General features: G+C 37.0%; 1 protein-coding gene across 3 annotated transcripts in view; it reads right to left on the bottom strand.

Moving 5' to 3' along the window:
- The window catches only part of LOC124153539 (protein MLP1 homolog), an 80,147-nt gene that overhangs the window by 19,240 nt on the left and 46,926 nt on the right, over positions 1-13,981 (bottom strand). For all 3 annotated transcript variants that reach the window (XM_046526768.1, XM_046526770.1, XM_046526769.1), the window contains exons 15-22: positions 11,622-11,746; positions 9,719-9,980; positions 8,697-8,949; positions 7,824-8,044; positions 6,214-6,364; positions 3,344-3,510; positions 1,895-2,020; positions 360-509 (exon numbers count right to left, since the gene is read on the bottom strand). In XM_046526768.1, the coding sequence (XP_046382724.1) occupies positions 360-509; positions 1,895-2,020; positions 3,344-3,510; positions 6,214-6,364; positions 7,824-8,044; positions 8,697-8,949; positions 9,719-9,980; positions 11,622-11,746 (1,455 nt within the window). The remainder of the gene's footprint in view (positions 1-359; positions 510-1,894; positions 2,021-3,343; positions 3,511-6,213; positions 6,365-7,823; positions 8,045-8,696; positions 8,950-9,718; positions 9,981-11,621; positions 11,747-13,981) is intronic.

Below are 13,981 nucleotides of genomic sequence, written 5' to 3'. Positions count from 1 at the left end.
GAAGATTAAATATCAATGACTTTGAAGTTTACTCAATTAAAATATTAAATATCCACTATTTGTAAAGAATTGGATCAACAACAACTCGTAAAAAATAAATTTAATGTAAAAATAGTAATAGTATTGAATATTTTTAGTTAAAAAACTACTTATGGGTAAAGTTGCCATACTATTTCCTTACTATGCTAAAATATTATCATGTTAAAAACATTTTTGATAATATGTCAATATATTGACATATTATCAAAAACATATTTTTGACTATAGTGACGGCACTGGGAGTAAATAAGTACACACTAAGCATTAGGCAATCTGAAGATATATTCTACAGCTCTCTTAAAAAAGACTAGTATCCTCACCAGTACAGTAATTTGTGCTTCCAGTTCAGCCACTTTGATCTGTGCTTCTTCTGAGACCTTCTTGAGTTCTTCCCTTTCCTTAAGCCATCCAGCAGAAACTTCCTTCTGCCGTCCTTCCAACTGCTTAACTTTTTCTCGCTCTTCTTGGACCTTCATCATGCATCACAAGATGAGTCAGCCATGCATTAATGTTAGCTAAACCATGCAGTGCATGATGTATCACAATAATGACTCTAACAGAATAATTAAGAGACAAAAAGATTGCAGCAGCATCCAAGGTTTATCATACATATGAGTATATGACTCAAAGCTTGATGTATATACGTAATCACTTTTTATACACATTCAACAGATAGAAAAGGTTATATAAACTTATAAAAAAACAAATGATAAGAGAAAATGATTTAAAAGAGTAACGTATTCTGAAGTAAGAGCATTTCAAAAGAACATAGCAAATAAGGCAAGAATGTAGAAAAGACAGAAATGATGAAAATACATAAAATATTGACACAAAGTACTACTGTAAACCACACACCTTTTTTCTTGAAATATCATCCAAAAAAAGCAAGATTTTTTTATATTACTGCAACTATCTTATAGTTCTGAGCTATTTTTTCACATGTCAATGATTATGACACTTGATGTGTATGTAATATACATGTATAAAATGTAACTTGCTCCTTATATAAAATTTATTTTTATTTAACTTTTTATTGTATTCAAATCAATGCTAGCTTATAAGTATTTATCAATAAGTTTCCACAATCTTTAGAAATCCCACTAATTATCAACATCAAAATTATTGATTTTCTACAACTTAAAGAAATATATTTTTTAAATTTGATGCTAAAAATTCAATAAACATGAATCAGTGTCGTACTGGGGATTTCATGATTTTTGTATGTTAGGGGTAATTATTCCATGAAGTAAATAAAATGACTGCCGATTTAAAATATCACTACTGCATATTTGCAACACGTCCAAAACAAATCTTAATCAATACAAAACTGACCATTGAGGCTAACCATTGGGAAGGCAGTAATTTCCAAAATAGTTCGATAAAGAGAGAAAATATCAAAGAACACAGCAAAAACTACTTTGATATTGTATGCAGTGATATAAATACAGTACTGTACTGAAGGGACTATCCACTTTATGAATGAGGTGATAGGTACTGAATATAAAAAATTTATTTTCTGCCAGTGGCAGAATTTCAGGAATGCACAAACATTTTGATCACCTTGAAGTCAGCAGATTTTTGTCGAAACATTCCTGTCATTCTAGTATCATTTTTAAAACATGAAAAGGTTCTAAGTGTGTGGCTTTGAGAAAGAAGAACAATAAGCAGTAGGTATTAATCTTGGAAGCTTGGTTTAAGTGATGCATAATGATCTACAAAAAAGTAACTTACGTAGAGTACAAGAAGAATAGGGGACTATTATCATCTAAAATTATATATGACATTAACATCAACTGACATTTGACAAAAAATACTACACATGTAAGGAAATATTCTTAGAATGTGTTCTTCATACCTCCTTTTCAAGTTTTGAAAGTTTCTCCTTCCTGGTGGCCCCAATCCTTTCAGCCTTCTTGAGTTTCTCTTCAATTTCTTTGGTCTTCTTCTCACTCTCTGAAAGTTTCTTTATTTTATCAGCAACCTGATGAAACAAACAATTTGAAAAGAAAATGATTATGGCCCTCAATTTACACGTTGAAAGAGTAAAGTGGATTGCAGCAAAACTTTTAATGACAGAAAATAAGGCCAAATGCTTATTTTCATCACTGCACCAAGAATTTGCCATCACATGCTCAGCCTATTTATTACTGGGGCGATTCTCTACATATATTCAATTTATTCCTCAGAAAATTTCCTTTTTGCATCCCTTCAATTGAACTTAGAAACTTGCTAATACTAATCTAAGCACAGGGAATTAACAAAAAAATCATGCTTTGATACAAATAACATCAAAGGGGGGAGCTGAGAGGGCCTGCACACAACCCCCCTCCCTGAAGAGAGGAAATATTTCTAGCATTGGAACTGTCAACCACCAAACACTTAGTGATAGCTTATCATTTGCTTTACAGCTACTAGTAACATTTTACTTCTTTAATTTATTTTAATTTTGCATTTACTCTAAACAATACCATGGGGTGTTCCCATTTAGCACTTCTTGAACTTAACTTACATTCATCTTGGCCTCACCCAAAGATATCAACCAAAATAAGCAACAGCAGCACATGATGTCCAAAACACCATTAAAACTTGGGCAAAACTAGTGTGTCCAAAATTCCAAGACATCCCCAATCAAACCATTCATGTAGATTAAAAACTTTTGGGCTATGTCGCCGCGTCAAATCTTGGGTGATCCCAACGTTTCCCGACCGATGCTGGTCGCTTTTTCAAGGGATTATGAAGAGATGGGAATTAAGGATCTTTAATACAGTTATCTGCGTCAGGTGGTGGGGGGAGGGGAGCCGGAGGTTGGGGGAGTGGGTTGCTGCTTGTTTTTTCTTATTACGGGTTGCCAAGTACGGCTAATTTTAATGCCAGTGTCTCTGTTGAAATTATTCTTATCTTATTTGGATATTACAATGGCTTCTCTGAAATATCCAAAGAAGATAAGAATAATTTCAGTATAGACACCGGCATTAAAATTAGCCGTACTTGGCAACCCGTAATAAGAAAAAACAAGCAGCTACCCACTCCCCCAACCTCCGGCTCCCCTCCCCCCACCACCTGATGCAGATAACTATATAAAAGATCTTAAATTCCCATCTCTTCATAATACCTTGAAAAAGCGACCAGCATCGGTCGGGAAACGTTGGGACCATCCAAGATTTGATGCGGCGACATAGCCCAAAAGTTTTTAATCATAATGACGAGCACCCGCGAAAGTTTTTACGAAGAATTACATTCATGTAGAGTTTTAAACTGTGGCTTAGCAATAACTCCTACAGTTGAATTTTTGTGTGAAACCAACCTCTTTTTCAATCTTGCTCTTCTCCTGTTCAGCTGTAGCCTTCATTGCATTCAACTTGGTGTTGGCTTCTTCACTTGAGGTCCTCTCAGTTTCAACTTCTTTCCGCAGCTGATCCATCCTTTCAGTCATTTCTTTCAGCTCATCTTCCCACTTTGAAGATGCTGAATCTAAGAAAATAATTTTATGATTTTTTGATTCTTCACCATGCACGGTTCATTTACCTTGATTAAATTAATCATCGACAGGCTGACTGGGTGGAACTTTTCATTGGTGTGGAAGGTAAAAAAAGTCAGTAGTTATCCACAGGGCAAAACACAGATAATTTTCAAAAATTGAAGATTTTAACCTCTTATTAATAGTGATAAGTACCTGAAATCAGTCAAAGAAAAACAAATTGTGTTGTGTCAGGTGGAATAGAATAGAATAGAATCCTTTATTTGCCAAAGGATCAGAAAACAATGAGTAGGTACATCGATTCAGATATATGAAAACTTTAATAACTTCCCCTATAATGTTCCCTTCCTTTTTCTTTTGTGTAATTTTACTAATGATAAAGGCTAGGATTTCCACTAACACTCTGGCGATTTATTTGATGCAGCAACAAAATTTTCTATCTATTTTAAAAGTATAAATTCACCTTAAAAATTCACAGTCTCAATTCACTTACTAGAATTAAGATTTAATAAATTTATGTCGGTAAGCGATTTTAAAAATCTGCAAAAAGAAAATGTATTAGTAGTTTTGTTTGAAGGTTGAAACTAATTTTACCTTTCAGAATGTAAAATCTTCCAGAACTTCAACGCTTCTAAATACATATGTATATCCATAGCTATCTTTTTTGCTGACTAATTAAAAAAAATTCAAATCTGATTTAATTTACTTAGTACCAGAGAGAATAGATACCTTTTTATGGAAATGCATAAAATGAATTATATAATAATGCGGCTACCCAAAATCATTCATCAGTCAACACATTTGGAATAAATAGTAAAATAACAAATTATAATTTTTATGCATCCTTACAGACAAGCTAACTTCAACGCCAATGTGCATTGCTGGTTGCATATTTGCATTCGTGATCCTTACTCCGTTGTTTAGTGTGTCTGATATCTTCAGCTGCTCAGTAAATCACAAGTCTTGCACAATCTTTTCACAGAGTTGGGGCTGTCCCAAGACAAGCTCCTATACAGCCTGTTTATCTGCTATTTGGATGACGAAAAAATGGATATGGTTTGATTTGTTTGAATTTCCCTCGTCTATAAAAAATAATAACCCTCTGCAGAAGAAGCCAATTTTTCTGCTGAGTAGTAGTGGCGGAACAAATTTGTTGGGATACATTTTTCCCACCAAGTACACGTACATTTCTTCCAAAGTTGCAAGCAAATGTATTTTCCCCACTGCTGAAGGTTAACCAGAAACCAGTGATAGCCAGACTTAATTTATAACCACTACATGCATTATAAATGTAAGAGAAGTATCCTCAGCAATGGGTTTGAGAAGAAGACACGGAAACTTTTATGACATTTTCGTTTAAGCCTATGCGAAGATGAAAAGACACTACAATTAGAGAACCAAATCCAAAAATTTGAGTCAATAGTTATTCGACTAAATTAATTATTACCGATTTATTAATTTAAAAGAACTGAATGACCTACCAATAATTCTCAGGGGTCCCAGAATACATAATGGCTGTTAGCTGAAAATAATCTAATAATGACTTTAAAAAATTTTCTTACTTATGTACAAACGATTAGCCTTATTGCTAGCAACTCACCCAGAAAATCACCCTAATTTAATGTACTTAGAAATCAAAGATAGACGTACTAAGACTCATGGAAATTTTGTTTCTTGTATTTCTAAAAACTTCAATGATTCTGATGTCTTTTGCACATAGAATTGATGAATGGAAATACAAAATGGGATACTACCCTTAGGAAGTGGCTGTATCCCTTGAAACAAAGGGATATGCATTATTAAATTTCCTAGTACATATATGCAGTGAGTCCTTGTTTAACGTCACCTACCGTTCCTGAAAAATGTGACGATGACGAAATGACGTTAATCGAAGCATAATATCCCATAAAAACAATGTAAAAATTGAATATCGGTTCCTAGACCTCACAATTCCTATGCGAAAAAATTTTAGCGTATCATATCTGGGACATTTTTTACGATGGGAATGTCAAACTATGGCATAAATACGAGTTCCTGTCTTCATCGACGACAATAGCAGCAGTGACGTAAATCCTTCTCCATTTTTGTATCTTCCCGCATTTGCTTTTCGGCTTTGCTATAGTGCAGTCCAATGAATGCTACCAGACGCTACAGACCAGGGATCCGGTGCTCCGGTCCATAGGCCCTACCCTCGCTACGAGAATTTCTTTTCGGACCGGTCAGGAGCGAAATCAAAATGGCGGAAATGAGCGAGGGCGGGCAAACTGGGATTATGAAATCGAAGAGATGGTTTTAATTGCGAATTTAGGCGGGCGGGCGTCGCCTGGGCATCATCATCGCTGAAACATCGTCGCAGTAACAGGAACCAAAATTATTGTGAACATTGTTCTCTTGGACATTTTCGTAGAAATGTCTCTGATGCTAAAATTTGCCAAAACCGTAATCGCAATCAACAATATACACACCGTTTTACACTTTGAATAGACTGACCGTATTACCGCCCACGAAACAAACAACCTGTAACGCCTGCCTCTTCGCCTTTTTTCTCGCGCGAAATTTAAAATACGTGACGTTATCGCGAAGCGAAGGGACGATAAACGAATCACGGTCGTAAAATTTTCGTGACGTTACTGCGAAATGACGTTAAACGGGGTGACGTAGAACGAGGACTCACTGTATGTAATTTAAATATTTACCTTTATCTGTCTTCAATTTCTGAAGCTCACTCTGAAGGTCTGTTCTTTCCTTCTCTGTCTTCTTGAGATCTGCCTCTACCTTAGCTTTACTCTCTTTGAGCTTGCGGATTTCTTCATCCTTCTTTTTCTTTGCCTCTTCTTCAGCACCCGCCTAAAAGAAAATGAATAATCATGAAAGGAATGATTTTTTTGAGATTTAAAAAGACTTCAGCCTCATAATAATCATGTTTTGCAACATCAGGCAACATCCTCATTCACATTTGTTGCAGCTAGTGTCACGTAAATTTTAAGTGGAAGACATGACTGAATTCCCAAAGCATATCACATTTTAGAGTTCTATATTGTGACGGTACGACTTGCACCGTCGTTTTTTCAATGTTATCATCGCGGTCGGTCCTTGGTTTGAGCCATCGCTCATTTAAATTAAGCGGCACAGCACTGTTAGAGCGGCGTCCCCATCAAGTTCAAGGGTTTTTCGAGTGTCATTTTTTTTGGTATGTCACGTGAACGCCGCTATATAACGGGTGTTCACGAGGAGAACGGAGGATAATTTGTGTTTGGAAGTGCGCGGAAGCAGAGAGACCTTCCGAGCCGAGATAAGGCCAGCGCACGGTGAGCGAGAGTCAACGGGAGATAAGGATTCAGTCGGAGTACGCGACTCATCGTGGGAATCACCCGCTGTTCTTCGAAGCCGCAGGCAGAGAGAAGCCTGTTGGGCTCAACGGCCGAAGCGGTGATTCGACAGAGAACCACACCATTGACGCAGTAATATACTCAACAGCTCCTCTCCCTGGATAGTGCATTATCCACTCTCCCTGCTCGACCCAACATAATTCCTCAAGAAGAGACCCCGAGTGCTGTTCACTCGAAATTAGTGATTTGTGGAACAATATCATGCAACCCTTTGCCAAGTTTTTTCAACATTCAATAAGAAAAGTTGTATCACTAATCTCCCGTCCACGAGGTTTGCATATTCAAAGCGATTGTGCTGGACATTTCGCACAACTGGACGAGGACCCTGTACATTCTTTGGCATTTGTAAATTCATCATTCATCCATTCATCCTATTGATTTGTTTTGTATTAGAATTAGGTAATTTTGGTGGGGTAGTGTTCTTCGTCTTTTTGATTCATTTATGTATCACCATAAAAGTCAAATCATTCATCCCTCATTAGAACTAAGAAAGGGTATTTCTTTGATTTTTGTGTTTGTATAGTCAATTCTGAAAATAAATGTGTAAACCCGATCATTCTGTAAGAGGTCGTTTCTATCTTGTGCTGTGCTCTGCACTAAGGTCAATCCATCCCCAGTATTTAGATACCTTTATCGCGAACGCGCGCCGCAGAACTTCCACGATATTATTATAATAGACCCGTGATCTATTACAATATCATGTAAAAATCTCCATGTAAAAAGTGTCAACAATAAAAAATTTGGAATCTCAAGAATATATCTTTTTAACTCGGCTAACTCTTATGATTAATTGGAGAGCAACTTCCACAGTATAAAAAATTTCCATCCACTCCCTAAATTCGATGTATCAACCAACCCTACACCACCAGAATTTTCAATCAAATTTATGGGTTTTGCTCTGAAGAGAATAATCTAACCTTTTCCCCTTGTACTTTCTTCATCTCTTTCTCAACAGTAGATAACTTAGTCTTTGTGGCTTCAAGTTCTTTGGCCAATTTATCTTTTTCAGCCTTCTCCTTTTCCAGTTCTTCTTTCTCCTTAGCAGAAGCCTCTTTGTCTACACCAGGTGATTTCTTCAGCTCTTCTGATAATTTTTCCTTTTCGGCGTCAGCATTCTTCAGAACAACAAGCAACTCAGCTGTAATGAAAATATCAAATCATAGAATTTTAGTTATTGAATGATGTAACAAAACAACAAATTGCTATCAGCAGTACCAAAATACTGGTTGAGCCATAAGATAAGATTTTTCACAAGATTATAGCAGTAAATTTACCCCCTCTAATCGCTAGTTATAAGATGTTACAAATTAAAATTATTTAAAAATGCCTTAATTGGTACATCTTGAATCAATAATAAAATGGCAATGTAAAAATAGGAGTGAAATGTCTATTTATTAACACGTTGCGTACCGGGGTATTTAAATTCCTAGGAACGCCGATTTGGAAATATGTGCCTATTAGGGCGTAATGCCTTTGGTTTAAACGTGGTTAAAAAGCTAATGTTTAGAATATAACTTTACCCAATCAAACATCATGATGTATCAATTCATTATGAATAACGAACAACAACAGAAAATGTACTAACGAATACGTATTGTACGCTTTAAAATTGTTTAGGTTGACGTGCCTAAATGACGAGAATCTTCGTCATCCGTCCGTAACATTCGGGAAAACAATGATGAGAATTCTCGCCATCCGTACGCAACGTGTTAAGGGAACCCAGAATCAATATTGACAATTCCCTCAGTAGATAGATATGAGATAGAGCAAATGCTCCTCTAGCTAATCACCGATTTCAATTTCCAGTTCTTCAACCATCTTCTTCAGCTGCAACCTTGGAGTTAAGTCAGTTGGTCTCTTGGCAGTCCTCTTACGTAAGAGGGCACTCTTTGGATCCTTTGCTTTCTTCAGTTCAGTTGTTAGCTGCTCCACTTCAGCCTCTGCCTTCTCAAGCTTAATCTTCAATGCTTCAACATCTGATGAACTCTCAGAGTCTTTTTTACCGGACTCAGATGTTTTTCCCTTTGATTCTTCTTCAGTCGTCTAAAATTCACAGAAAAGAATGAATTTTGAAAGAGTGTAATTTTAAAAAATTGATCAAATCTGATACTATAATGGTTCAAAAATGGCAAATATTATGAAGTTCTCAGCCTTACTTGAATTATTGAAGTTTATTATTTTAATGAAAGTCAATGCAGAGGTGTAACTTGATATGCATGAAACCCAGTCCTAGATCACACCTTGAGTATTTGCAGAAAGGGAAAAAAATTCTACCAATCCACATTACCAACCCTATAGAATTAAGTGAACTCGCTTTCAATCCTGAACTCAGCTCACGGCAAAACAATATAGTGGATGGTTCAGGCATCTAGTAGTTGTATTGAAATTTTGCAAAAATATTTTTCTGGCCATTTATCCTGGAATTAGGGGTTGCTATGCAAAATTGAGGACTTTCATTATTTTTAGACCACCTTGGTGAGTCAATATATCCTTGACAGATTTTATTCCTTTTTGTATAAACAAATTTTATACATCGGGTTTTATTTACTTTTCAAATCAAAGATAACAATGGTTGGGATTCCAATGGTACATCCAGATAAAAACAGGTACATTTCATTCAGTTTCCTGATGCCAATACTGGCAGGAGGAATGAAGCATTGAGAATTTAAAGATCATTCCATGAAGCAGTACACACTAAAATGGTTTTTATCGGTGCTCTATTTTTATTATTTGTTTGAAATCTTTTAAAAATTCTTAATGAGTGTTTGAAACTTTTTTTTAAAAATTTGGGCATAAAATTTTCAATACTTACTTTGGTTCCCTCAGTATTTCCCAGTTGAGCTTCCAACTCCTTCACTCGTTCTCGCAAAGTCTTTATTTCAGCCGTTCGTTTCCCTGCTGCAGCCTTGGAAAGTGAAAGCTTCTTGTTCTCTGCAGTCACACGCTCACATTCAGCCTCCAGTTCCTGTGTTTTGGAGCGCAGGATGTTGGCCTCCTGTTCAACAACTTGTAGCTGCCGCTTAAGGTCCAACGTTGCTTGATCGATTGGACCACCCCCACCACTATCTAAAGATCTAAAAGTTTGAGAAGAGATAATTACATCACCTCGAGGCTAAATGCACAGCACTTATTCGTAAATTATTACCATATACCATAGAATGATATGGCACAGTACAGCAATTATCAAAAGATGTCAATATGAATGAAAGCGAAAGTGCAGGAGAAGTGAAAATAACTAATGTATGTATTTTCAATTGTTGGATAAGATATGATGTATCCAAATAACCACAGGTATTACATCTCACCGAATAATGAGATCAAATCCAAATTCACTGAAGAAATCACTGGCATTTTACGTTAAAATCTTATTTTTATTTTATTCTCAAACCACCGGGTTACAGCTCGTATTGGCCATTTTACACCGGGGTGTTCAACAAATGTAACAATTAAACGTACACAAACGACCATGCCCTGGATCGGGGAAATCTACCCAGGCGGGACTCGAACCCGCGACCTCTTGCTTGGCAGGCGAGAACGTTACCCCGCCGCCACCGAGGCCGGCATTGGAAGAAGCATCCAGTAAAAGGAAGAAATGAGATCCAATTCTCTCTTTGCATGCAGCTATGGTCCTACTCTGCCCTATGCCCACTCTTGAGTGAGAAGCTATTCTGATGAGCTAACAAGTATATTATTCGATAATATATTTACAATTTTAATTCATACATGAGATGAATATAGTATGAAAGGTACTTTATAACTTCAATAGCTTCATATTTTAGCATGCAATAAAAAATACACTTGTATTCAATAATATCCAAAGGTTCGACAGCTGAAATCAAGGATCTGATCCGTATATGGATAAAAAAATCATTCATCCGTATATCCCTATTATAAACCCAATCTGTATGATATAATAGATTTATGGGCTATGTCACCACATCAATGCTCACAAAGTGACTATCATTGGTCGGGAAATGATGGAATCAACCCAAAATTGGTGCAATGACATAGCCCTAAATTATTTATTGCTGTGACAAGCACACCTGAAAGCTTCAACAAGAAGACAATCTAAATATTCAATAAAATTTATGATTAAGTATTTCCGAGGATGTTTGAAGTAAATCATACTCTGTATTTGCTAGCCACTTCTGGCATGAAAACGGCTGCTAAAAGAAGCGGAAATTTACACTTTCTACAAGAGAAATAAATAAGCCTTGATCAGGAAAAAAACTGCAATTAAGGAGGCTGCCAACCCACCCTGGCTTGTTGGCTCATCCCTTTAAAAACATATAATTCATCCTCACCTCAATTGCAAAAACTTTCTATGCATATTTCCCTAGGCTACAAATTGTAGTGGGAGTCACTCTCCACACATTTTTACTGATAATGTCAGTAATTTCTCACGTAACTTGTATTTTTGAAATTCCTCAAACATAACCCCATGAGCCCCGCCCCACCCACATACAAAGGTGTGCTTTGTACATTTACCACTCTCCTCCATCCCCCTCTATTTTTAGCATCCCTGGCTATTAAAATGCAACGCTGAATGGAGCTGAGGGTTTAGGCAGATTTGGCTGCACATATGTATGTGGATCTGCCCAATGCTGGATCTGAGATCTCTAAATTAAACTGAGAAATTTTCTTCCTTTATGAAATATCTGCAGGAGAGAGAAATGCAAAATTTGGATATGTAATTACATCAGTAATTGCCATACCTGCTCCTCTGTAGGACTCCCTTTGATCTTTTCTGGGTCAGGGTCAGCTCAGCATTGAGTCTCTCATAATCCCTTTCTTTTTCAATTAACTTCCTTCTCAGTTCATTGGCTTCTTCTTCAAGGACCTAAATGGGATATAATAATAAGATAAACTAAAGATCCACAGCAAACCGATATCTCCACTGCACAAATGCTCAACAATCGCCCACCGAATGAAATCCACTCATCTAGTACTACTATGGCTATTAGATGAGCGGATTTGATTCGGTGGGCGATTGTTGAGCGTTTTTGCAGTTGAGGTATCGAAACAGTACAGTACCTACTAAAAATAATCCCCAGCCCCACATAACATAAAATTTATAATAAGATATCCAATGAAGATATTTTTCAAAGATTATATTGTGATGGTCCGACGACATCACAGTCTTTTTAATTTTTGATATGTACTCTTGAGAGCCGATCGTGGGAGATGTTCATGATTTTGGCAAGAGGGGTTTATTTTTTTTCTGATCTTTGTCAAAAATTGTACATTATTTGTTACATGTAAAAATCACTGGGTTTATTTTTGTTTTGTGTTATGAAGTGCAAAATCAGTGCAGTGATGTTGGTCGTCTGCATTCGAAATACCTGCTGAAAAAAAAAATATGAGTATCGAAAGTGCAGACAACCGAGTGTGTGGTGCATTATGGGAGGCAATGCGACCTATATAATGCTTTCCCAGAGGATAGAAAAAGAGAGATAGATGATTGAGGATAAGAAAGTGAAGGTTTTGAGAAGGAGAGAGCAACCTGAGTCGAGGTCGAAGCAGTCGCAGCAGGGAGTCTGCCATCGGTGTGGAGCCGAGAGAGGAAAAGGCACGAGAACGCGACCCAAGGAAGCAGCGAGTTGAACCTGCACAACAGTGGTGTGCCAGGCAAATTTTTAGTGCGGAAATCGCCGTCTCATTGACCCGCCATCCAACGCCCAAGGTTCCTGCAGGATCCATTCCTCGCTCAACAAAAACGTCGTAAGAATTCTCGTCGCAACATGTTCCGAAAGTTCCCGCTGCTTCATTTTCCATTGACTCCCTGCATATTCCTTCGAATTGCAAACCCTCATAATTTGCCTCAGTGTTTTGCTCTCCCTTTGTTAGTAAAATCCTCAGAAAGAGAAGACAAAGACAATGAACTTTAAAAGAAATTATCCATTTCAGAAATTGTGTTAATCACGGTCATTCATTTGGGATGATGTCATGCGCCCTGCCCACAATCTGGTCTTCCTATCATTTTTCTGTGTATTTGAAGGTGACGCCGTGTGTATTTCGAAGGGTTCATTATTCTATCTATTTAAAGGTGACGGCGTGTGTTCTGGAGGGTTAATCATTTTTTTCGTGCATTTGAAGGTGACGCCGTGTGTGTTCTGGAGGGTTAATCATTTTTTTTTAATGTCTTGGAAGGTGACGCCGTGTGTATTTTGGAGGGTTATTTTGTTCTGTCATTTTATTTTTTTTATTAAAAGTGTTGTAAAAAGGACGTATTTCGTTTATCTTGCCAAAGTCATCGAAACATCCCTCATCCGATCGCTTCTCGGAGTAACTACGGGGAACCAAAACTGTGCCCTTATTTCATTGACGCGACAAAAGTCTGGTTGTGGAGGGGCATCAATCGCTCTTCGACCGTACGGTGCCATTGTCCGTCATGGCCAAGCAGCATTACCTTAATCTAGTAGGACCCCGACTCACCATCCCCGGTTAAATCCTGTTGGGAAGGCAAATTGGCGCGAACCAAAGAGAGGGAGGGGGTGGATCGGGACCACTACAATATATACACCAAAAACTTCCCCCATACTTAAATTGATTAGATTTATGGATTAGATAGTAAAAACTTCATTTACATATTTGAGGAACTTAAACAAGGGCATAGTATAAAATCAAAATGTTTCTCCTCTGTTCCTCCGTTCCTCCTCTCTGAAACCTCTGTTCACAGACACCTCTGACGTAAGAACATTATTCCATTCTTTGGAAAAAGGATATGCATTTGCATTGGGATCAAATATCTCATTTACTGACACTCCCACTGTAGGGTGCAGGCACCCAATTGGGAAAAATTTATAAAGTAAAGTAGTGGCAGTAAAACTTATAACATTTGAAGAGCTTCTCCCGACTGAATTCCAAAGAGAAACCTAAAAACTCTTCCTGCAACCAAATAGCCAGGGGAGCCTTAAATACTTCATAATCATGCATGCCATTCATGCCAACACCATTGAAACAAAATATCTATAAATGCTTTTCAAGAGTAATTTTGAAGACAGTGGATTACAACTTACAAAAGAGATATTATCAATTTAAATCAATCTGATTTAAATTTAGTTTTCACAAAAAA

Source organism: Ischnura elegans, chromosome 2, assembly GCF_921293095.1.
Source record: "Ischnura elegans chromosome 2, ioIscEleg1.1, whole genome shotgun sequence".
In the NCBI taxonomy this organism is placed as follows: Eukaryota; Metazoa; Arthropoda; class Insecta; order Odonata; family Coenagrionidae; genus Ischnura; species Ischnura elegans.
The sequence above is the reverse complement of the archived record's forward strand: the minus strand, read 5'-3'. Positions and strand labels throughout refer to the sequence as shown.